Genomic DNA, 27,206 nt, shown 5'->3' with positions numbered 1-27,206 from the left:
ATAAACATGATACATACACTCACAGAATAAAAATGATGTAAATATGAGATTTGTTTACCAAGCAGCTGTGTAGGTAGTGTCGGAAGAATTACATTTTCTCTAGTCAAACTGGGTGATAACTGTAGAAAAATATTCTTTTCGTATGCCTTTATATATAGCAGTTCACAACCCTTGTGGGTTTAGTGCTTTTTACAATAATAATAATATTAATAATAATATTAATAATAACAATAATAATAATAATAATATAATAATAATAATATTAATATTATTAATATTATTATTATCTTCATTCACTCTAAAAATGGTGTGTTGCTGTTTGTTTATTCTGAACTAACTTGTACAACTTGTACACAATGTAAGAGTAATTGTATTGTGAGGTAATTATTATAATAAAAAAAATATTGAGGTAAATGTTTTACAAACTCTTACAAATGGACGTGACTGAACTAAAAGTAGACACACATTAATACGCATTTATTTCACCTGACCAAGTGATCGTCCACTACCTGTTCAGTTTGTGTTCTTACATTGTCTCAACTCTGTATCTCGTTCTCTCTCTCGTTTACTCTTTCGTTAACTAGTTGGCTCTCATTGACGATGGCGTCTAAGGTTAGCTGAGATAAAAAGAGAAGTCGTAAGCCTCTTGCTTTAAGTGCCAAGTTAGAGGATGATGGTGTGTCATTCTGATTTTATTCAACAAACACCCTGCCACTCACCTCTCACACATTAATATTAATATTTTAAGGTAAGTAATAAGTGTACTCTATGTGTATCTTACCTTTTATTGTGTTTTTAATGCCTATTTCTATTGCTAACTTAATACAGTGGTCCCCCGCTTTTCGTAGTTCCCGGCAATCGTAAATTTCGCCAATCATAGGGGTATTTTCGTATAAACATGGACTCGCTTTTCATAGCTTGACTCGCGAGTCGTAGTTCGTCCGGGACATGTACCCACGGCGTGAGCCAGGGTGGCAGCCAGTCTGGCATTGTTTACCAGTGAGCGAAAGTCCCCTCACGTGCTCCAGCGAAATATTTCATAATATTCCATTTATTTTAGCGCTTGCAAGCACTAAATAAGCTACCATGGCTCCAAAGAAAGCTCCTAGTGCCAAGCCTGTGGTAAAGAAGGCGAGAAATACGATTGAATTTAAGAAAACCATCATTGAACAATATGAAAGTGGTACAAGTGTGGCCGAACTGTCCAGGATGTATAAGAAACCCTACACAACCTTATGTTCCATAGTGGCCAAGAAAAAGGAAATAAAGGATGCTGTTGTTGCAAAGGGAGTAACTATGCTGACAAAAATGAGATCACCAGTACTGGAAGAGGTTGAGAAGTTATTATTGGTGTGGATAAATGAGAAACAATTAGCAGAAGATACTCTTATGACTTCGATTATTTGTGAAAAGGCTAGGCAGTTGCATGAAGATTTGGTAAAGAAATTCCCTGCAAATAGTGGTGATGCGAGTGAATTTAAGGCCAGCAAAGGCTGGTTTGAGAGATTTAAGAACCGTACTTGCATACACAGTGTGGTAAGGCATGGTGAGGCTGCCAGTTCGGACCACAAGGCGACTGATTTTTTTTTTTTCAACAAGTCGGCCGTCTCCCACCGAGGCAGGGTGACCCAAAAAAGAAAGAAAATCCCCCAAAAGAAAATACTTTCATCATCATTCAACACTTTCACCACACTCACACATTATCTCTGCTTTTGCAGAGGTGCTCAGAATACAACAGTCTAGAAGCATACACATATAAAGATACACAACATATCCCTCCAAACTGCCAATATCCCAAACCCCTCCTTTAAAGTGCAGGCATTGTACTTCACATTTCCAGGACTCAAGTCCAACTATATGAAAATAACTGGTTTCCCTGAATCCCTTCACTAAATATTACCCTGCTCACACTCCAACAAATCGTCAGGTCCCAAGTACCATTCGTCTCCATTCACTCCTATCTAACACCCTCACGCACGCTTGCTGGAAGTCCAAGCCCCTTGCCCACAAAACCTCCTTTACCCACTCTCTCCAACCCTTTCGAGGACGACCCCTACCCCGCCTTCCTTCCCCTACAGATTTATATGCTTTCCATGTCATTCTACTTTGATCCATTCTCTCTAAATGTCCAAACCACCTCAACAACCCCTCTTCTGCCCTCTGACTAATACTTTTATTAACTCCACACCTTTTCCTAATTTCCACACTCCGAATTTTCTGCATAATATTTACACCACACATTGCCCTTAAACAGGACATCTCCACTGCCTCCAACCGTCTCCTCGCTGCTACATTTACCACCCAAGCTTCACACCCATATAAGAGTGTTGGTACTACTATACTTTCATACATTCCCTTCTTTGCCTCCATAGATAACGTTTTTTGACTCCACATATACCTCAACGCACCACTCACCTTTTTTCCCTCATCAATTCTATGATTAACCTCATCCTTCATAAATCCATCCGCCGACACGTCAACTCCCAAGTATCTGAAAACATTCACTTCTTCCATACTCCTCCTCCCCAATTTAATATCCAATTTTTCTTTATCTAAATCATTTGACACCCTCATCACCTTACTCTTTTCTATGTTCACTTTCAACTTTCTACCTTTACACACATTCCAAAACTCATCCACTAACCTTTGCAATTTTTCTTTAGAATCTCCCATAAGCACAGTATCATCAGCAAAAAGTAACTGTGTCAATTCCCATTTTGAATTTGATTCCCCAAAATTTAATCCCACCCCTCTCCCGAACACCCTAGCATTTACTTCCTTTACAACCCCATCTATAAATACAGTATATTAAACAACCATGGTGACATTACACATCCCTGTCTAAGACCTACTTTTACTGGGAAGTAGTCTCCCTCTCTTCTACACACCCTAACCTGAGCCTCACTATCCTCATAAAAACTCTTTACAGCATTTAATAACTTACCACCTATTCCATATACTTGCAACATCTGCCACATTGCTCCTCTATCCACTCTATCATATGCCTTTTCTAAATCCATAAATGCAATAAAAACTTCCCTACCTTTATCTAAATACTGTTCACATATATGCTTCAATGTAAACACTTGATCTACACATCCCCTACCCACTCTGAAACCTCCTTGCTCATCCGCAATCCTACATTCTGTCTTACCTCTAATTCTTTCAATTATAACCCTACCGTACACTTTTCCTGGTATACTCAGTAAGCTTATTCCTCTATAATTTTTACAGTCTCTTTTGTCCCCTTTCCCTTTATATAAAGGGACTATACATGCTCTCTGCCAATCCCTAGGTACCTTCCCCTCTTTCATACATTTATTAAACAAAAGTACCAACCACTCCAACACTATATCCCCCCCTGCTTTTAACATTTCTGTCATGATCCCATCAGTTCCAGCTGCTTTACCCCCTTTCATTTTACGTAATGCCTCACGTACCTCCCCCACACTTACATTCTGCTCTTCTTCACTCCTAAAAGATGGTATACCTCCCTGACCAGTGCATGAAATTACTGCCTCTGTTTCTTCCTTAACATTTAAAAGTTCCTCAAAATATTCTCGCCATCTACCTAATACCTCCATCTCCCCATCTACTAACTCCCCTACTCTGTTTTTAACTGACAAATCCATACTTTCCCTAGGCATTCTTAACTTGTTTAACTCACTCCAAAATTTTTTCTTATTTTCATTAAAATTTCTTGACAGTGCCTCTCCCACTCTATCATCTGCTCTCCTTTTGCACTCTCTCACCACTCTCTTTACCTTTCTTTTACTCTCCATATACTCTGCTCTTCTTCTCATAAGCTAACTTTTTCTCTTTTATCACACCCTTTACTTCATCATTCCACCAATCACTCCTCTTTCCTCCTGAAAAATATGTGCATGAATTCCAGGAGTACATAAACAGTGAAGGACTGAAACCTGAACAAGTGTTCAATTGTGACGAAACAGGCCTCTTTTGGAAGAAAATGCCAAAGAGGACCTGCATTACACAAGAGGAAAAGGCAATGCCAAGACACAAGCCTATGAAAGACAGGCTGATGATAATGTTCTGTGCTAATGCTAGTGGGGATTTCAAAGTGAAGCCATTACTAGTGTACCATTCTGAAAATCCCAGAGTGTTCAGGAAAAACAATGTTATGAAGAGTAAATAGTGTGTGTTTTGGAAATCTAATAGTAAGGCATGGGTCACGAGGGAAATTTTCGTCGAGTGGTTCAATGAAGTGTTTGGGCCTAGTGTGAAGGAGTATCTCCTGGAAAAGAAATTGGATCTCAAGTGCCTGCTAGTAATGGACAATGCACCTGCTCATCCTCCAAACTTGGATGACCTAATTTTCGAGGAGTTTAGGTTCATCACAGAAAAGTTCGTGCCCCTGAATACCACTCCTCTCCTCCAACCCATGGACCAGCAGGTTATTGCAAACTTTAAAAAACTCTACAAAAAAGTAATGTTTCACAGGTGCTTGACTGTGACCACAGACACTCACTTGACCCTAAGGGAATTTTGGAGAGAACACTTCAGCATCCTCCATTGCATAACCCTTATAGGTAAGGCTTGGGAGGGAGTGACTACCAGGACTTTGAACTCTGCCTGGAGAAAACTGTGGCCAGATTGTGTCGACAAGAGGGATTTTGAAGGATTTGGGACTGACCCTAATGAGCCTACGTCTGTTGTAAAATCAATTGTGGCACTGGGGAGTTCCCTGGGGTTGGATGTGAGTTTGGTCCTAGGATGTGGAAGAATTGGTGGAAGACCACAATGAAGAGCTCACCACTGAGGAGCTGCAAGAGCTTCAGCAGAAAAAGCAACACATCGCAGCTCAGAATCTTGCTGCAGAGGAGGAGGAAGAGAGATGGAAGAAGGTGCCTTCTTCAGAAATTTAAGAGATTTTTACTATGTGGGGTAAGATGGAAACCTTTATGGAGAAACATCACCCTAACAAGGTTGTTGCAAGCCAGGTTGGCAACATGTACAGTGACAAAGTCTCGGGCCATTTTAGGGAAGTGTTAAAGAGACGCCAGAAACAGAGCTCTCTCCACAGTTATTTTGCAAGACAGGACTCCAGAGACTCTCAAGGTGGTCCTAGTGGCATTAAGAAACAGAGAAGAGAAGCAACCCCAGAAAAGCAAATGGTACCTGAGGTGTTGATGGAAGGGGATTCCCCTTCCAAACTATAAACAATCCACTCTCTCTCCTCCTCCAGTCTCCCATACACTAAGAAGAATCTCCAATAAAGGCAAGTGTTATGCTGTTAATGTTTCATTCATCATTTCCCATTGTATTGTTTATGTACTACATGTATATTTCATGTAAAAAATTTTTTTGTTTTAATACTTCTGGGTGTCAGGAATGGATTAATTGTATTTACATTATTTCTTATGGGGAAAATTGATTCGTAAATCGTAAATTTCGTTTATAGTAACGGCTCCAGGAACGGATTAATTACGAAAAACGAGGGACCACTTGTTGTCTGGCATTTACTGCATATTTTATATGCTCTGATAATAATACTTGTGGAGCTGTGTGGTAGCCGGGTGGAGGGACATTACGTTTTCTCTTCTCAGCCATCAGAGAAAACGTGTATGAATCTGCGTTTGGCCCAGCCACTCCCCCACTCCGCTTTTGTTTACAATTTTCGGCATGAATTATTCATTACTTCTACCTTCGTTTATGATGGCATCAAAAGGTAGTTGTTAGAAATGATTAAATTCAGTGAACAAGGCATGTCGATGTTAATAATATGGCTCTGGGCCACAGTGTAGGTAGCCGGTAGGTGTAGCCCATGCGGGGCTACACCTACCGGCTACCTACACCGACTTCCTACAAATAAATACTCCTCACCTCTCTTCCTATATTAAGACTACACATATTTTAAGGTAAATAATGAGTGTACTGTATGTGTATTTTACCTCTATGGGATGTTGTAAATATCATATATTAAGTATGAGACGGGGAGCCAGGGCTACCTACACCTGGGCTACCTGCACCTGACTTCCTACAACTAAGTACTACTCACCTCTCTCCCTACATTAAGATTACAAATACTTTAAGTAATGAATTTACTGTGAATGTATTTTACTTTGTGTGTTTTTAATGTCTGGTTCTATTACTAACTTAATATAATTTAGTGTATACTTGTTGTCTGGCATTTATATGCATTTATAAATGGAAAAAAATGGCGTTCTGCCTTCCGGCGATGTCTGCTTTCCGGCGACAGCCTGGAACCTAACCCGCCGTACAAGTGGGGCCCTACTGTATGTGTATTTTACTTTTTTGTTGTTTTTTAATACCTAGTTGTATTGCTAACTTAATACATGTTAGTGTAAACTTGTTATCTAGTATTTATATGCACTTACAAGTGGAAAAAAAAGTGTTCCACTTTACAGCGATTTCTGCTTTATGGTGGTAGCCTGGAACCTAACCTGCTGAATAAGCGGGGCCCTACTTATAGACATTTGGAAATGTGGTGGATTACTATATGACTGATAAATTTTTGTCAAGGAATGCAGACTAATATTTTTAAAAAATTTCAGATACACAATAAAAAATTTCTGGATGAAATAAACTGATGGAATGAAAATACTCAGTGATGTGTTCTATCAAACTAGCAAACAAAATCTTCTCACATGAAAGTTAACAGATGTGCCTGCTTTCTTATCCATCATTTTTAATTAAGGGCTTCCAGCCAATCATAGCATCTGGTTTATGGCTGTACTATTTTAAGAGTAACTACTGAATTTATAAATATTGTGCAATAGTTACAGACAATATTCAAGTCGGTACTAGCTAAGTGTGCTTCACTTTAGTCAATTTTGAAATTACTGGAAATTTAATAGGTAAATAACATATGGTAAAGTACTATCTTACTGTAATCGGAGAGTCTCTTGTCATCTTGCAAAACACGTCCACAGTGAATAAGTCTCTGCTTGTCAGCTGGGATGTTAACAGATGATGCTATCCTTTCTTTGAACTGCTTCACAGTAATCTGAGGATTTTAAAATGAAAAATAAACAAAATAAAAAAAATAAAAAAACAAAATAAAAAAAATAAAAACTTTCTCATCTATACAAATCTTAGAACTACACTAGGACTGGTTGCAGTCAAGAACCAAGACAGTCAACTACGAAGACCTTAATCCCCTCCAACCACTCAAAATATCAGAAACGATAAACTGTATTTATTATGAAATACCTTTACATCATATTAAGAATAACTCAACATTGTGGCTGAAACAATTCATAACCAACCCACAAAGTGGAATGAAACATCAGCTGACATACCAGTCTTTCCCTGGGGTTGGAATACCGAAAGTTTCATCTTCATTTTGCAAGTTAATGGTCAGCTGTATCAGTTAACTTGGTAAAGATAATAAATCACATTAAGTCCCTGATCATAAGGCTAAACTAAGGTAGATTATCATATAAAAGGGAAAATGTTAAGCCTGCAGGGATCACGCAGTGACAGAGAAGAAGCCACTCAGTCTTGATCCAAGTAAGAGGAAGGTAGTTAGAATTCTTTTGATCAGGAGCTGGCATTCACCAGGACCATGCACCCCATTTGAAGGTAAACAAATTGTAGAGTATTTTTGCTTACTACTTACATCATCTGGAACTGAATAATGATGATTCTGAGAATCCAACGTTTTCACAGTAACATCAATCATCTTGGCTGCTGATGAGTCCTGAAGAAATTTGGCAAGAATTAGTAACTTGGCCTCTCTATAATTAACAACAAGTCAATGAATAGTATATTCATGACAAGTGCACATCTCTACTACAAATAAGAACTGCTTCCACAACTGACACTGAACTAAATTTTGATGCCCTCTTAATGCACAAGACATTATTAAACAATACTGCCAAGTATAAAAAAAGAAAAAAAAAAAAAGCTAAAAGAGGTTATGAGATGAAATAAGGGTAGGGGATGTGTAACCCAAATATTTAGTAACACTGAAGCATACAAGTAAACAATATTTAAGTAAATCTAAGGAGGTTTTTGTAGTATTCATGGATTTAGAAAAGGCATATGAAAGGGTGAATAGGTGAGCAATGTGTCAGATATTGCAAAGGTATGTAATAGGTGGTAGGTTGCTGAAAGCAGTTAAGAGCTTTCTATGAGAGTGGTGATGCTCAGGTTAGGATATGCTGGAGAGAGGGAGATCATTTTCCAGTAAAGGAAGGCCTTCGACAGAAATGAATGTCATCATGGTTGTTTAACATATTTAAAGATGAGGTTATAAAAGTAGCAAATGCTAGGACATTGGGGAGAGATGTGAGATTAAAATATGCAATATTAATTCAAAATGGAAGTTGTCAAAGGTGCTTTAAGACAATGACACTTCTTTTGGGAGATTCTGAAGAGAAGTTGCAAAGGATATTAAAAGTGAACATACGAAAGAGCAAGGTGATAAGAGTAACAAATGATTTACATAATGAAAGAGTTGATATCAGATTGGAAGGAGAAAGTATGGAGGAAGTTAATGATTCAGATATCTGCAAGTGGATGTGTTGGCAAATGGGTACACGAGAGATAAGGCAAACCACAGAATTAATGAGGAAAAAAAAGGTGGGTGGTGCACTGAAGCATCTGTAGAGACAAAGAATGTTATCCATGGAGGCAAAAAGGGGGGATGTATGAGAATATAGTGGTACCAATACTCTTATATGGGTGTGAAGCATGACTTGTGAACCATACCCCCGGCCGGGATTGAACCCGCGGTCATAGAGTCTCAAAACTCCAGCCCGTCGCGCTAGCCACTAGACCAGCTAGCCACAATAAGATTCATCCAACTAGGTATATTTCTACACCATAGGAAAGTTAGCACAGGCACCTCTGTGACCACAAATGCAAGTTTTTACAGACGAATCTCCAGCTAGCGTGGCCGTGACGAACTCTAGCTCAAGTCCCTTCACTGCCGTCAACATGACTTAAGAAATCGTAATGACACGATTGCAAATAAACCATACCCCCGGCCGGGATTGAACCCGCGGTCATTACGATTTCTTAAGTCATGTTGACGGCAGTGAAGGGACTTGAGCTAGAGTTCGTCACGGCCACGCTAGCTGGAGATTCGTCTGTAAAAACTTGCATTTGTGGTCACAGAGGTGCCTGTGCTAACTTTCCTATGGTGTAGAAATATACCTAGTTGGATGAATCTTATTGTGGCTAGCTGGTCTAGTGGCTAGCGCGACGGGCTGGAGTTTTGAGACTCTATGACCGCGGGTTCAATCCCGGCCGGGGGTATGGTTTATTTGCAATCGTGTCATTACGATTTCTTAAGTCATGTTGACGGCAGTGAAGGGACTTGAGCTAGAGTTCGTCACGGCCACGCTAGCTGGAGATTCGTCTGTAAAAACTTGCATTTGTGGTCACAGAGGTGCCTGTGCTAACTTTCCTATGGTGTAGAAATATACCTAGTTGGATGAATCTTATTGTGGCTAGCTGGTCTAGTGGCTAGCGCGACGGGCTGGAGTTTTGAGACTATGACCGCGGGTTCAATCCCGGCCGGGGGTATGGTTTATTTGCAATCGTGTCATTACGATTTCTTAAGTCATGTTGACGGCAGTGAAGGGACTTGAGCTAGAGTTCGTCACGGCCACGCTAGCTGGAGATTCGTCTGTAAAAACTTGCATTTGTGGTCACAGAGGTGCCTGTGCTAACTTTCCTATGGTGTAGAAATATACCTAGTTGGATGAATCTTATTGTGGCTAGCTGGTCTAGTGGCTAGCGCGACGGGCTGGAGTTTTGAGACTCTATGACCGCGGGTTCAATCCCGGCCGGGGGTATGGTTTATTTGCAATCGTGTCATTACGATTTCTTAAGTCATGACTTGTGAATGTTGCAGCAAGGAAGAGGCTGGAGGCAGTGGAGAAGTTGTCTGAGGGCAATGTGTGGTGTAAATATTATGCAGAGAAATCATTACTTGGAGGTGCTAAAAGAATTATCTAGAAGGCTGAGGAGGGGGTTGCCGAGATAGTTTGAACATTTAGAAAGGCTGAAGCAATATAGAATGACTTGGAGAGTGAATAAATCTGTAGTGGAAGAAAAGCTTGAGATTTACAACACCTTGAAACACATCTAATGTTGTAAGAAACTAGTGTAGAGTTAAACATTAAAAACAATAAATAAACTGAAAAACAAATAATTTGAAGTTATTACAGTGGAACTTCAGTTGTCCAACGCACTACTTCTCGAATAAATCGGTTTTTGAAAAATGAATTTGAGAAAAAAATGTCCTGGTTTTCATACATGATCTTGGTTGTCGACTGACAACACTCCCAAGGTCAAATTTAAAAAAAAAAAAAATTCATGAAATGATAGAGAACCTTTTTCTGAAGGTAATGAAACCAAAAGTATGACATCTGATGGGAAACTTACGGAATTACACTATTGGGAAGCTAGCAGTCTCAGGGATATTTACACATCAGCGATTTTGCCTAATTTGAGCCCTATTTTGGGTCAATTCCTTTGCTCCAGTCAACCAAACCTGTAGCTATTTCACTAGAACTCCTTTCGTTCTATCGACTGAGTACAAGAAACTGCCCATTTACCCATTTCAATTACAGTGGACCCCCGGTTAACGATTTTAATCCGTGCAAGAGGGCTCATCGTTATGCGAAATAATCGTTATGCGAATTAATTTTCCCCATAAGAAATAATGGAAATAAAATTAATCCGTGCAAGACGCCCAAAAGTATGAAAAAAAATTTTTTTTACCACATGAAATGTTAATTTTAATACACACAAACTGAAAAAGGCATGCACAATTACATGACACTTACTTTTATTGAAGATCTGGTGATGATTGATGGGATGGGAGGAGGGGAGAGCATTATCTTCTTACTGTTTAGAAGGGGAATCCCCTTCCATTAGGACTTGAGGTAGCAAGTCCTTTTCTGGGGTTACTTCCCTTCTTCTTTTAATGCCACTAGGACCAGCTTCAGAGTCACTGGACCTCTGTCGCACAACAAATCTGTCCATAGAGCTCTGTACCTCCCGTTTCTTCAAGACTTTCCTAAAATGGGCCATAACATTGTCATTGAAATAGTCACAAGCACGGCTTGCAACAGCTGTGTCAGGGTGATTTTCATCTATAAAGGTTTGCAGTTCAAACCACTCTGCACACATTTCCTTAATCTTTGAAGTAGGCACAATGGATTCCACAACTGGCATAGGCTTCTCAGGGTTAGCCCCAAACCCTTCAAAATCTTTCTTAATTTCCATACTAATTCTCACCCTTTTTACCACAGGGTTGGCACTAGAAGCTTTCTTGGGGCCCATGGTCACTTATTTTCCAGAAACACCACCGAAAACACTGTAATAATACGAAATATTCCGAGTGTATGCTTGGATGTTACCGCGGAGGCTGGCTGGTAAACAATGGGACGGCCGGCACATGTGAGGGCACATTGGACGCGTCTCGGACGAAAATCGGTATGCGGGTTTTTAATCGGTATGCGGGGCAAAAATTTTGCGATAAAAGTAATCGTTATGCGGAAAAATCGCTATGCGATGCCATCGTTATGCGGGGGTCCACTGTACTAATTTGGCCAATTTCACACAAAATCCAAGAAAAGCCAATTTCAAAATAGGGTCCAGAATAAACAATGCAGACATTCCTGGCACTAAAATAACATTTTCTCTGTTCATTAGTCACGTCTCCATTTATTGTTTTAACCTGCTTACTTTTAGCCCTAGCCATGGTTCCAATGAATAAAAGAAATGCTTCTCATTATGTAAAGCACCTACACAGTACATTAGCCATTAAAGATAAGGTGGCTTTGAAGCCACTGTCGGTTGCCAAGAGCTCAGTCTCATGAAGCAGGAGAATATGCTTTATTATTACGCTAATATCAACACTACAGCTTATTTGCCTATCACAACTGATCTAATATGACATAAGAAACAATATAAATAACATAAAACATGTTAAATACTTCAGAATGAATAATATTTGGCATAACACCGAGCAGTTCGACGGAGGTATGAAGAGGATATGGTATACAAATACCATTCTCCTACCCCTGTCTTGGGGCTTATACGTGTATTAGAGAAAACAGAGTGTAGCACAGGGCTAACTGTGATATACACTCGTACTGCACCATAAACCTGAAACAAAAAAGTTATTTTCTCTATATAGATTATCACACACAGCAGCGTATGTGTAGAGAACCTAGGATAAACCAAAAAAAGTCAACATGGCTTATTTTTAGTACCTGGCTTGGGTTAGCCATATATGATTTTTGGTAAATATTCGATTCCCAGCCAGGGTATAAACATTAGGAGTGTTTCTTTACACCTGTTGTCTATGTTTAACCATCAGTAAATGGGTACCTGGGTGTTAGCCGACTAGTGTGGGTGTTATCCTGGGACACTGACCTAATTCTCTTGAAATACTCTGCATAACAAGTGGCTTTCTATACAGTAGTATGTCACTGATGTCAGCTAGGCCTGTATACCTTGTACATGTACGTAGTAAATAAAGATATTATTATATTATTATGTTTTTCTCAGTTGTTTGTTGGGTTATCTTATTCAAACTTGGGCAATATATGATGGAAAGATACTTCTTAACATACACCAAAAATGAAAGGAATCAGACCAAAAATAGCGGAGTTCACTTCTCAGCCATTAGCGGCCACTTAGCGGTATATTTTTGTATGATTTTTATGGTTATATTCTCATTTTTTCAGTCTCATTTGATAGAATGAAAGATATATTACAGAAATAGATATGATTTTGATTGCTTTCATGACGAAAAGTACCTTGAAATTGCGCTCACAATAGCGAAAATGTTCTATTCTTTAGCGAAGCTCAAGAGTAAACAAATGACATCACCATCCAATACCTGTCCACCTGCCAGTCCAAATTCCAATACGTAGTCAAGAATGGGTTGACATTATTTATACAATTATTACAATAATTCAGCAGTCTGCATAACAGTAAATCTTCTATTTTTTTGTGTGAATAAAAATTCCAAATGAAAAGCAAGAGTAATATAAGAGGGGCATGTAGCCATGACTAATGAACAGAGAAAATGTTATTTTAGTGCCAGGAATGTCTTCATTGTTTATTCTGGACCCTATTTTGAAATTGGCATCTGTTGAAATTTGTGTGAAATCGGCCAAATTGCCAATTTCTGACCACTTAATTGGGTAGTTGAAATAAGTGAATGGGTGGTTTCTTGTACTCAGTTGACAGACTAGAAGTAAGTAAGTTTATTCAGGTATACACAAATACAGTGACATAGATCATCATACATAGCAGTGTATGTATAGAGAACCTAGGATAACCCAGAAAAGTCAGACAAAGTGACTTATTTCCAGTACCTGGCTTGGACTTGCCATATATGATTTTTGTTAAATATTTTTTTTCTCTCGGTTGTTTGTTGGGCTATCTCATTGAAACTTGGGCAATGTATGATGGAAAGATGCTTCTTAACGTACAACAAAAATAAAAAAGACAGACGATAAATAAGGGAGTTCACTTCTCAGCCATTAGCCGCCTCTTTGCAGTATACTATTTTCATATGGTTTTTATGATTGTATTCTCATTTTTTTGGACTCATTTGATAGAATGGAAGATATATTACAGAAATAGACAATTTTGATTGCTTTCATGACGAAAAGTACCTTGAAATCGAGCTCAAAGTAGCGGAAATGTTCGATTTTTGCCGACGTTCAGTGAACTGTGCAAGTCAAGTTGGTTAATTTTATTAAGTGTACAGTGGTCCCTCAATAATCGTCCATAATCTGTTCCTGGAAGTGGGGCTATTATCGAAATGGACAATTTACGAATCAATTTTCCCCATAAGAAATAATGTAAATTCAATTAATCCGTTCCTGACACCCAGAAGTATTAAAACAAAAAATATTTTTACATGAAATATAGATGTAGTACATAAACAATACAGTGGCACATGATGAATTAAACATTAACAGAATAACACTTATCTTTATTGGCGATTCTTCTTTGTGTATGGAAGACTGGAGAAGGAGACAGATTGGATGATTTACTGTTTGGAAGGGGAATCCCCTTCCATCAACACCTCGGGTACCAATTGCTTTTCTGGGGTTACTTCTCTTCTCTGTTTCTTAATGCCACTAGGACCACCTTGAGAGTCACTGGAGTCCTGTCTTGTAAAAAAAAAAACTGTCCAGAGTTCTGTTTCTGGCGTCTCTTTAAAACTTCCCTAAAATAGGCCAAGGCTCTGTCACTGTACAAGTTGCCGATATGACTTGCAACATCCTTCTCTGGGTGATGTTTCTCCATAAATCTTTCCATCCTACCCCACATTTCAAAAATCTCATTAATTTCTGAAGAAGGCACCTTCCTCCATCTCTCTTCCTCCTCCTCTGCAGCAAGATTCTGAGCTGTGATCTGTTGCTCTTCCTGCTGAAGCTCTTGCAGCTCCTCAGTGGTTAGCTCTTTGTTGTGGTCCTCCACCAACTCTTCCACATCCTCTAAATTCACATCCAACCCTTGGAACTCCCCAGTGCCACAATAGATTTAACAACTGACATAGGCTCATCAGGGTCAGCCCCAAACCCTTCAAAATCCCTCTTGTGGACACAATCTGGCCACAATTTTCTCCAAGCAGAGTTCAAAGTCCTGGTAGTCACTCCCTCCCAAGGCTTACCTATAAGGCTTATGCAATGGAGAATACTGAAGTGTTCTTTCCAAAAATCTCGTAGGGTCAAGTGAGTGTCTGAGGTCACATTCAAGCACCTTTCAAACATTACTTTGGAGTAGAGTTTGCAATGACCTGCTGGTCCATGGGCTGGAGGAGAGTAGTAGTATTCGGGGGCAAGAACTTTACTGTGATGAACCCAAACTCCTTCAGAATTAGGTCATCCAAGAATGGAGGATGAGCAGGTGCATTGTCCATTACTAGGAGGCACTTGAGATCCAATTTCTTTTCCAGGAGGTAATTCTTCACACTAGGGCCAAACACTTCGTTGAACTACTCGACGAAAATGTCCCTTGTGACCCATGCCTTACTATTAGATCTCCAAACACACACAATTTACTCTTCATAACATAGTTTTTCTTGAACACTCTGGGATTTTCAGAATGGTACACTAGTAACGGCTTCACTTTGAAATCCCCACTAGCATTAGCACAGCCTGTCTTTCATAGAATCGTGTCCTTGCAGCACCTTTTCTTCCTGAGAAATGTAGGTCCTCTTTGGCATTTTCTTCCAAAAGAGGCCTGTTTCATCACAATTGAACACTTGTTCAGGTTTCAACCCTTCACTGTTTATGTACTCCTTGAATTCATGCACATATTTTTCAGCTGTGATTTCGTGTATAGGGCAAGGAGGAATAACATCTTGTAGGAGTGAAGAAGAGCCAGTTGTGAGTGTGGGGGAAGTTCGTGAGGCAGTAGGTAAAATGAAAGGGGGTAAGGCAGCCGGGATTGATGGGATAAAGATAGAAATGTTAAAAGCAGGTGGGGATATAGTTTTGGAGTGGTTGGTGCAATTATTTAATAAATGTATGGAAGAGGGTAAGGTACCTAGGGATTGGCAGAGAGCATGCATAGTTCCTTTGTATAAAGGCAAAGGGGATAAAAGAGAGTGCAAAAATTATAGGGGGATAAGTCTGCTGAGTATACCTGGTAAAGTGTATGGTAGAGTTATTATTGAAAGAATTAAGAGTAAGACGGAGAATAGGATAGCAGATGAACAAGGAGGCTTTAGGAAAGGTAGGGGGTGTGTGGACCAGGTGTTTACAGTGAAACATATAAGTGAACAGTATTTAGATAAGGCTAAAGAGGTCTTTGTGGCATTAATGGATTTGGAAAAGGCGTATGACAGGGTGGATAGGGGGGCAATGTGGCAGATGTTGCAAGTGTATGGTGTAGGAGGTAGGTTACTGAAAGCAGTGAAGAGTTTTTACGAGGATAATGAGGCTCAAGTTAGAGTATGTAGGAAAGAGGGAAATTATTTCCCAGTAAAAGTAGGCCTTAGACAAGGATGTGTTATGTCACCGTGGTTGTTTAATATATTTATAGATGGGGTTGTAAGAGAAGTAAATGCGAGGGTCTTGACAAGAGGCGTGGAGTTAAAAGATAAAGAATCACACACAAAGTGGGAGTTGTCACAGCTGCTCTTTGCTGATGACACTGTGCTCTTGGGAGATTCTGAAGAGAAGTTGCAGAGATTGGTGGATGAATTTGGTAGGGTGTGCAAAAGAAGAAAATTAAAGGTGAATACAGGAAAGAGTAAGGTTATGAGGATAACAAAAAGATTAGGTGATGAAAGATTGAATATCAGATTGGAGGGAGAGAGTATGGAGGAGGTAAATGTATTCAGATATTTGGGAGTGGACGTGTCAGCGGATGGGTCTATGAAAGATGAGGTGAATCATAGAATTGATGAGGGAAAAAGAGTGAGTGGTGCACTTAGGAGTCTGTGGAGACAAAGAACTTTGTCCTTGGAGGCAAAGAGGGGAATGTATGAGAGTATAGTTTTACCAACGCTCTTATATGGGTGTGAAGCATGGGTGATGAATGTTGCAGCGAGGAGAAGGCTGGAGGCAGTGGAGATGTCATGTCTGAGGGCAATGTGTGGTGTGAATATAATGCAGAGAATTCGTAGTTTGGAAGTTAGGAGGAGGTGCGGGATTACCAAAACTGTTGTCCAGAGGGCTGAGGAAGGGTTGTTGAGGTGGTTCGGACATGTAGAGAGAATGGAGCGAAACAGAATGACTTCAAGAGTGTATCAGTCTGTAGTGGAAGGAAGGCGGGGTAGGGGTCGGCCTAGGAAAGGTTGGAGAGAGGGGGTAAAGGAGGTTTTGTGTGCGAGGGGCTTGGACTTCCAGCAGGTATGCATGAGCGTGTTTGATAGGAGTGAATGGAGACAAATGGTTTTTAATACTTGACGTGCTGTTGGAGTGTGAGCAAAGTAACATTTATGAAGGGGTTCAGGGAAACCGGCAGGCCGGACTTGAGTCCTGGAGATGGGAAGTACAGTGCCTGCACTCTGAAGGAGGGGTGTTAATGTTGCAGTTTAAAAACTGTAGTGTAAAGCACCCTTCTGGCAAAACAGTGATGGAGTGAATGATGGTGAAAGTTTTTCTTTTTCGGGCCACCCTGCCTTGGTGGGAATCGGCCAGTGTGATAATAAAAAATAAAAATATTTTTCAGCCGCCTTGTGGTCCGAACTGGCAGCCTCACCATGCCTAACCACACTGTATATGCCAGTACACTTCTTAAATCTCTCAAACCAGCCTTTGCTGGCCTTAAATTCACTCACATTACCACTAGTTGCAGGCAATTTCTTTACCAAATCGTCATGCAAGTGCCTAGCCTTTTCACAAATAAGCGACGTCATAAGACTATCTCCTGCTAATTGTTTCTCATTTATCCACACCAATACAGTAATAACTTCTCAACATCTTCGAGTACTGGTGATCTCATTTTTGTCAGCATATTTACCCCCTTTGCAACAACAGCATCCTTGATTTTCTTTTTCTTGGCTATGATGGAAGATATGGTTGTACGGGATTTGTTATACATCCTGGCCAGTTCGCCCACACATACGCCACTATCATATTGTTCAATGATGTTTTTCTTAAATTCAATCGCATTTCTCACCTTCTTTACCAAAGGCTTGGCACCAGGAGCTTTCTTTGGAGCCATGGTAGCTTATTTAGCACTTAAATAACTTGCAGGCACTAAAATAAATTGGATATTATGAAATATTTCGCTGGAGCACGTGAGGGGACAGTCGCTCACTGGTAAACAATGGCACACTGGCTGGGAAGGAAAGGCCGAGGCAGCTCAGACCATGAGTACGCGTCCGGGATGAAGGACTATTAGCGAGTTACCGGACCATTTGCGAGCAATATTTTGACGAAAAAACAGGACTACATGTATTTCCGAAATGGACGACTTTCAGGCCGGACGATTATTGAGGGACCACTGTATTCTAACCTAACCACTCTGTAATCCAGCAAACTCAGTAATCCGGCACACTACAGGTCCCAATGATGCTGGATTTGTGATGGAGGACCTGTACATTGTTTTATGTACTTAGAACATTATTATTAAGAAATTATTATACAGTGGTCCCTTGATAATCGTAGGGCTCAATAGTCGTAATTTTCGGAAATCGTAATGATATTTTCGTCAAAACATTGGCTCACTAATCGTAGATTGACACGCGAATAGTCATTCGTCCGGGACGCGTACTCACGCTCTGAGCCGCCCCGGCCTCCCTTCCCAGCCAGTGTGGCATTGTTTACCAGTGAGCGACAGTCCCCTCACTTGCTCGTACAAAATATTTCATAATATTCTATTCATTTCAGTGCTTGCAACTACTAAATAAGCTACCATGGCTCCAAAGAAAGCTTCTAGTGCCAATCCTTTGGTAAAGGTGAGAAATACGATTGAATTTAAGAAAAACATCATTGAACAATATGAAAGTGGTGTACGTATGGCCGAACTGGCCAGGATGTATAACAAACCCCATACAACCATAGCTTCCATCGTGGCCAAGAAAAAGGAAATCAAGGACGCTGTTGTTGCAAAGGGGGTAAATATGCTGACAAAAATGAGATCACCAGTACTCAAAGAGGTTGAGAAGTTATTATTGGTGTGGATAAACGAGAAACAATTAGCAGGAGATAAACGAGAAACAATTAGCAGGAGATAATCTTATGACGTCGATTATTTGTGAAAAGGCTAGGCAATTGCACGACGATCTGGTAAAGAAATTGCCTGCAACTAGTGGTGATGTGAGTGAACTTAAGGCCAGCAAAGGTTGGTTTCAGAGATTTAAGAACCGTACTGGCATACACAGTGTGGTAAGGCACAGTGAGGCTGCCAGTTCGGACCACAAAGCGGCTGAAAACTATGTGCATGAATTCAAGGAGTACATAGAGGCTGAAGGACTGAAACCTGAACAAGTGTTCAATTGTGACGAAACAGGCCTCTTTTGGAAGAAAATGCTGAAGAGGACCTACATTACTCAGGAGGAAAAGGCACTGCCAGGACACAAGCCTATGAAAGAAAGGCTGACACTCATGTTCAGTGCTAATGCTAGTGGGGATTTCAAAGTGAAGCCGTTACTAGTGCACCATTCTGAAAATCCCAGTGTTCAGGAAAACCAATGTTATGAAGAGTAAAGTGTGTGTGTTTTGGAAATCTAATAGTAAGGCATGGGTCACGAGGGAAATTTTCGTCGAGTGGTTCAATGAAGTGTTTGGCCCTAGTGTGAAGAATTACCTCCTGGAGAAGAAATTGGATCTCAACTGCCTCCTAGTAATGGACAATGCACCTGCTCATCCTCCAAACTTGGATGACCTAATACCACTCCTCTCCTCCAGCCCATGGACCAGAAGGTCATTGCAAACTTTAAAAAACTACACCAATGCTTCAAAGGTGCTTGAATGTGACCTCAGACACTCACTTGACCCTAAGAGATTTTTGGAGAGAACACTTCAGCATCCTCCATTGCATAAGTCTTGTAGGTAAGGCTTGGGAGGGAGTGACTACCAGGACTTTAAACTCTGCTTGGAGAAAATTGTAGCCAGATTGTGTCCACAAGAGGGATTTTGAAGGGTTTGGGGCTGACCCTGAGGAGCCTATGTCAGTTGTGAAATCTATTGTGGCACTGGGGAGTTCCATGGGGTTGGATGCGAGTCTGGAGGATGTGGAAAAGTTGGTGGAAGACCACAATGAAGAGCTCACCACTGAGGAGCTGCAAGAGCTTCAACAGAAAGAGCAACAGATCACAGCTGCAGAGGAGGAAGAAAGATGGAAGAAGTTGCCTTCTTCAGAAATTAAGGAGATTTTTGAAATGTGGGGAAAGATGGAAAGATTTATGAAGAAACATCACCCTGACAAGGCTGTTGCAAGCCATGTTGGCAACATGTACAGTGACAAAGTCTTGGCCCATTTTAGGGAAGTGTTATAGAGACGCCAGAAACAGAGCTCTCTGGACAGTTATTTTGTGAGACAGGACTCCAGTGACTCAAGCTGGTCCTAGTGGCATTAAGAAACAGAGAAGAGAAGTAACCCCAGAAAAGCAATTGGTACCTGAAGTGTTGATGGAAGGGGATTCCCCTTCTAAACTGTAAATAATCCAATCTATCTCCTCCTCCAGTCTTCCATACACTAAGAAGAATTGCCAATAAAGGTAAGTGTTATGCTGTTAATGTTTCATTCATCATGTCCCATTGTATTGTTTATATACTATATCTATATTTCATTTAAAAAAATTTTTTGTTTTAGTACTTCTGGGTGTCAGGAACGGATTAATTGTATTTACATTATTTCTTATGAGGAAAATTGATTCGAAAATCGTAAATTTCGATAATAGTAGCACTTCCAGGAACGGATTAATTATGATAAACGAGGTACCACTGTATTGTCATTTGGGGTCTGGAATGGATTAATTCTATTTACATTATTCTTTATGGGAAAAATTGTTTTGGGTGTCGTCCATTTTGGTTGTCGAAATGACATCTGGAACAAATTAAAGTTCAACAACAGAGGTTCCACTGTATACTGTAAAACGAAAATATCACTGATGCACTTACATCAATGTTGCCAACAAGTGATCATTTCTCGCTAACTTCAACACCATAATATCTTTACCTTTTAGCCCTTTCCGGGTCCAGAGGACAAATTTCAAAGTGTGCAACAGGGTCCAAGAATTTTAAAAAATTTTATTTTTTCTTATGAAATGGTAGAGAATCTTTTTCTGAAGGTAATAAGACAAAAAGTACGCAATTTGATGGAAAATTTATGAAATTATGCTCTCACAAATTTTGACGTGTCAGCGATATTTACGCATCAGTGTTTTTGCCGGCTTTGACTCCCATTTTAGGCCAATTACATTATTCCAGTTGACCAAATTCTTAGCTATTTCACAAGTATTACTTCTATTCTATTGACTGAGCACAAGAAATCGCCAAGTCAACCATTTCAACTACAAAATAAAATGATCGGAAATTGGTAATTTGGCCAATTTAACGCAAAGTTCAAAATATTCCAATTTCAAAATAGGTTTCACAATAAACAATGCAGGCATTCCCAGCACTAAACTAACATTTCCTCTGTTCATTAGTTATGTTTTCAGGCTTTACAAATTAATTCCATTTTGATTTTTCATTCACAGAGTTTTTATTCAAACCAAACAATAGAAGATTTACTCTTATGCAATACTGTAATAATTGTATAAATAATATCACCATATTTGTGAAAGTATATTAGACCCACCAGCTGGCGTGTATTAGTCGTGTGAGGTCATTTGTTTACATCGGCAAAAATTTAACATTTCCGCTACTTTGAGCTCGGTTTCAAGCCAAATCCCAGTACTAAAACCAATCAAAATCATCTCTATTTCTGTAATATATCTTCCTTTCTATCAAATGACAAATACAACTATAAATATAAATCACAAATACAACTATAAAAAACATATGAAAAACACTGCAAATTCACTGTTTTAATAAAAAATTACGGTCTCAGTTTTTTTCTCTCATTATGCACTGTGTGCTGCAGGATTTGTTTTATGTGGTGCACACATAAGAACATAAGAAAGAAGGAACACTTCAACAGGTCTACTAGCCTATGTGAGGCAGCTCCAGTTCTCCCACCGGCTTAAGCCAATGCCTTGACCTAGTGAGGTCAGACATGTCACTTAAGGGAGGAGCAGTGCATCTGACCTAGTAGCACAAGCTAGTCAGGTCCAACTCGCACCCACCCACACCCACTCGTGTATTTATCCAACCTATTTTTAAAATTACACAATGTCTTAGCATCTATGACGGTACTCGGGAGTTTGTTCCACTCAACCACAACTCTATTACTAAACCAGTGCTTTCCTATATCCTTCCTGAATCTGAATTTTTCCAATTTAAAGCCACTGCTGCAAGTTCTGTCTATGTTAGATATTTTTAGCGCATTATTTACATCCCCTTTATTAATTCCCGTTTTCTGTTTAAATACCGCAATCATATCCCCCCTAATTCTACGCCTTCCTAGAGAGTGCAGGTTCAGGGCCCTCAGTCTATCCTCATAGGGAAGGTTTCTGATACATGGGATCAACTTTGTCATCCTCCTTTGTACGTTTTCCAGTGCATTTATATCCATTCTGTAATACGGTGACCAAAACTGTGCAGCATAATCTAAATGAGGCCTAACCAAAGATATACAGAGTTGAAGAACAACCTGAGGACTCCTATTATTTATACTTCTTGCTAAGAAGCCAAGGATTCTGTTAGCTTTATTGTGAACACTACTGCACTGTTGTCTTGGTTTTAGATTACTACTAACCACAGCTACTAAATCCCTTTCGCAACCCGTAATATTAAGATCTACATCATTTAGATTATATGTGGAATGGGATTTTCCTGTCCAACATTTAGAACCTTGCATTTGTCTATATTAAACTGCATCTGCCACTTCTCCAACCACTGCATCAGTCTCACATCTAGGCCCAAATTTACCACTCACAGTTTATCAGAGTGAGCTGAGCTCATGGTGTAGATCTACGGTTTGGACCATCAACTCAAGGCCGTAGAACTACCGCACGTATCCTGAAAGGGTTAACAGAATCCACTCAATTCAGTCTTGCTTGATTCATAAATAAAATTTGCTTTTTCAATGTGGAAGAAAAATGAAAAATCTTGCTATACCTACTAGAAGCTTCCTTTCCAAGAATACCACTATTGAAGGGTTGAATTTCACCAAGGCTTTGGCAGACCTCTAATAAAAAAAAAATTGGTACGTCAAAAGCTGCTGTTAGAAAAAAAAAAAACATATGCAGCACATACAAAATGCACAAGGGAGTAGCTATCCAGCAAGCAGGTGGCCGAACAAGTACAGGTAGCTATGTGCCAGCAGACTGCTATAGCATACCACCTATATTTTTCCCTCAATCTGCGCACGCACATGCACACGCACGCACACGCACATGAACACACGCACATGCACACACGCACACACACATACAAAATCCTGAAATTCAGCCATGCAATAAATCACTCAATAAAAAAAAAAAACTACCACACCGGCTGTCTATGCTAAAAAGACCAAGCTCCTCCTTCATATTAAGAACCTTGGTAGATTTAGGACAACCAAGAATAATTCCAAGGGCTTCATTTTGCATTAACCAAACGGCCAGAGGGAATTATCCTTAGCTAATATTAACATCCATGCAGAATAATTAATTATCAATTAGGTATTTAATTTAGACTATGTACATCACTCACTATTCTCACATTAGCATCACAGTTGGGGTTGTATCCAGCAACAGGTATGAGAGCAGTTAGCCTATCTCTGAACTCTTATTTAGTTGTGGTGTGAATTTATTGAAGGGTACATCTACTCCAAGATATCCGAGATTTAATGTAGTTAATGTTTTTACTCTGCAAATAGACGAGTGGGGGATGTCATTTACAAAGATTTAACACAATAACCCAATAGTCAAAAAATGTGTGAAGATGAATTTTTTCACAAGAAATATATTACATTAAACTGATAGATGAAATGAGCTTAGCGGAAAGATTCCACATATACAGTGGACCCCCACTTAACGATCACCTCCAAATGCGACCAATTATGTAAGTGTATTTATGTAAGTGCGTTTGTACATGTATGTTTGGGGGTCTGAAATGGACTAATCTACTTCACAATATTCCTTATGGGAAAAAATTCGGTCAGTACTGGCACCTGAACATGCTACTGGAATGAAAAAAGTTCGTTAACCGGGGGTCCACTGTATTACCTGGAGTTTACCTGGAGAGAGTTTCGGGGGTCAACGCCCCCGCGGCCCGGTCTGTGAAAAGTTTTAATCTTAAATTGTTACAAATGTTAGCAGTAGTAATTCTACCTCTTTAATGTCAGTAAAGTATTATAATGTTTGGTAAGACTGTTGTCCCTAACATATTACTTAACCCAGACTTGTGATAAGATAAGATAAAATAAGATTTCGTTCGGATTTTTAACCCTGGAGGGTTAGCCACCCAGGATAACCCAAGAAAGTCAGTGCGTCATCGAGGACTGTCTAACTTATTTCCATTGGGGTCCTTAATCTTGTCCCCCAGGATGCGACCCACACCAGTCGACTAACACCCAGGTACCTATTTGCTGCTAGGTGAACAGGACAACAGGTGTAAAGAATGTAATAAAGTTGGTAGAATTACCGACAATATGTAAAGTAAAAGGACACAAGTGCAACTAATGTGACATTTATTGTGGCAACGTTTCGCTCTCCAGGAGCTTTATCAAGCCATTACAAACAATACATGGACACAGAGGGTATATATAGGATCAGAGTGAGGTGAATACTAGTGAGGTACCATTTCGATGTTCACTAGTGGTAGTAGTAGTGGTAGTTACAAAAGTAATACAATATGGTAGAGCAATTAATTCGTACATGAATAAAAGGATATAAAAGCTATTACTTGGGTAACATAAAAATAGGTTGGACAAATATAGACTGGAATGAGGCAGCTTGTTTCAGTGTTCACTCTCTGTGCTTTGTGTAGTATAACAGGTATATACTACACAAAGCACAGAGAGTGAACACTGAAACAAGCTGCCTCATTCCAGTCTATATTTGTCCAACCTATTTTTATGTTACCCAAGTAATAGCTTTTATATCCTTTTACTCATGTACGAATTAATTGCTCTACCATATTGTATTACTTTTGTAACTACCACTACTACTACTACTACTACCACTAGTGAACATCGAAATGGTACCTCACTAGTATTCACCTCACTCTGATCCTATATATACCCTCTGTGTCCATGTATTGTTTGTAATGGCTTGATAAAGCTCCTGGAGAGCGAAACGTTGCCACAATAAATGTCACATTAGTTGCACTTGTGTCCTTTTACTTTACAGGTGTAAAGAAACGTGTCGAAATGTTTCCACCCACCGGAAATCGAACCCGGGCCCTCCGTGTGAAGCGGGAGCTTTAGCCACCAGGCCACCGGGCATATATCTGGATAATATGACATATAGGTGGCTGTGTTGTCAATATATAACATAGGTGGCTGTGTTGTCAATATATAACATAAGTGGCTGTGTCAATATATAACATAAGTGGCTGTGTTGTCAATATATAACATAAGTGGCTGTGTTGTCAATATATAACATAAGTGGCTGTGTTGTCAATATATAACATAAGTGGCTGTGTTGTCAATATATAACATAAGTGGCTGTGTTGTCAATATATAACATAAGTGGCTGTGTTGTCAATATATAACATAAGTGGCTGTGTTGTCAATATATAACATAGGTGGTTGTGTTGTCAATATATAACATAAGTGGCTGTGTTGTCAATATATAACATAGGTGGTTGTGTTGTCAATATATAACATAGGTGGTTGTGTTGTCAATATATAACATAAGTGGCTGTGTTGTCAATATATAACATAGGTGGTTGTGTTGTCAATATATAACATAAGTGGCTGTGTTGTCAATATATAACATAGGTGGTTGTGTTGTCAATATATAACATAGGTGGTTGTGTTGTCAATATATAACATAGGTGGCAGTGTTGTCAATACGTTCAGGTCTATGATGCATCACATGGTAGCACTAACACACATCTACCATATATTACACTCAACTCATATCACCAGTATAATCAACCACATATTAAACTACCACCTCAAAGAACATGTTGTAGTTGATAGCTTCAAGATATACATTAGACAATAAATTATTGTGTTAGAGAGAAGGTTGGGTGGTGTTGGCAGCCCCTGGACGCTGTGTTGTGGGGCTACACACACAAGTGTTCTCAATATTGACAGGTGTGGGTGTACCCAGGTGTTGCTACCCTCCTGCCCCACACTCACACTACACTCACCTACAATAAGGGTGTACTCATGAAGGCTGTGGAGTGTGTGTAGTGGGTAATAATCAGCAGGTGAGGATGTCAGGCTGGCTGCTGCTGCTGCTGCTGCTGCTGGCTGGGGTCTCCCTCTTCTCCCAACATAAAATGAACATCTCACTGCGTACACAACTATACACGCACACTTTTACAACATAATTACTGCTCTGGGGTTATCATGACTATAATACACCGCTATACTAACATCTAGAATACATTAAACCCTAAACTAAGGCTTAAAATAAATTATCAACATATTTCCTCCTGCCATCTCCACCACCCTTTAACTACGCCTTCTTTTCATCCTGTTTTACAACATTTATGGATAATTTTCCACCTACTACACAGCCTTCATGGATGACTCACATACTGTCAGTACACTCACACATAACGCGTCTGCTGTGCCCTAACATATACAAGAAGTTTCTATATATTTCAGTTGGACAGGTTGCGTCATCTGGCATATATGAAGAAGGAAAAACGGAAAATATATAAATAACTTCAAAATACGAGGCAAAGAGTTCACAATAAATTAATATAGAACACACAGTGACACAGGACAAATAGAAATGAAGGCACATCATATACATATAAATATGTTTACGGAAACATCCTGGTAATAAGAAATGTCTATAGTCCCCCACCCTCCAAACAAACACTAACATGCACATTAACACATGCTCGACCCCTGCAACCACAATTAGGTGAGTACACATTAACACAAACACACATTAACTTTTACACACACACACCTAGTAGCGACCAGTGAAGAGGCGGGCCAGGAGCTTGGAATCGACCCCTGCAACCTCAACTAGGTGAGTACAATCTAACCCAAAACCCACACGCTGTACCCACTGCCCCTACCCACCTCATCACAAACTCCACCTTAACAGCAACCCCCCCTCCCCAAAGATTCTCGCCGGGTCTCCCGCTCTCCCAACCCCAACGTACCCCCCAGACAACAGTTTTAGAAAAGAAGTTGAAGGTTTGGTATACAAACACAGCTGAAATAACAAATAAATGTCAGGAGTAGCATAAAAGAATCAAAGAGACTTTCCCAGACATCATAGCACTCACAGAAACGAAATTCACCAGGATTACAGACACAATCCTTCCACCCAGATATCAGATCCTATTCAATTCAATTCAAGTTTATTCTCTATAAGGGTTACAATGTGGGGTTTACAGGTTTTGCGTATTGTGTGGTTTACATGTTATAAAATACTAATTACAGAGGGGGGCCACTAAGACACCTAACATGGCTAGGCATTTCGAGCAGACTTAGATTAATTCTTAACATTAAATGGGAAGGGTAATTGAGATTTTTGGGAATGCTACTGGGAT

The 27,206-nt window shown here is 39.7% G+C and overlaps 1 protein-coding gene across 4 annotated transcripts in view; it reads right to left on the bottom strand.

Moving 5' to 3' along the window:
- Nucleotides 1–25,990, bottom strand: part of LOC128685937 (large proline-rich protein BAG6) — a 264,734-nt gene extending 238,744 nt beyond the window's left edge. For all 4 annotated transcript variants that reach the window (XM_070083407.1, XM_070083409.1, XM_070083410.1 and 1 more), the window contains exons 1-3: nt 25,839–25,990; nt 7,604–7,684; nt 6,871–6,988 (exon numbers count right to left, since the gene is read on the bottom strand). In XM_070083407.1, coding sequence (XP_069939508.1) covers nt 6,871–6,988; nt 7,604–7,666 — 181 coding nt within the window. In that variant the 5' untranslated portion in view covers nt 7,667–7,684; nt 25,839–25,990. The remainder of the gene's footprint in view (nt 1–6,870; nt 6,989–7,603; nt 7,685–25,838) is intronic.
- Nucleotides 25,991–27,206: the final 1,216 nt, after the last annotated feature.

Source organism: Cherax quadricarinatus, chromosome 9, assembly GCF_038502225.1.
Source record: "Cherax quadricarinatus isolate ZL_2023a chromosome 9, ASM3850222v1, whole genome shotgun sequence".
Classification (NCBI taxonomy): Eukaryota; Metazoa; Arthropoda; class Malacostraca; order Decapoda; family Parastacidae; genus Cherax; species Cherax quadricarinatus.
The sequence above is the reverse complement of the archived record's forward strand: the minus strand, read 5'-3'. Positions and strand labels throughout refer to the sequence as shown.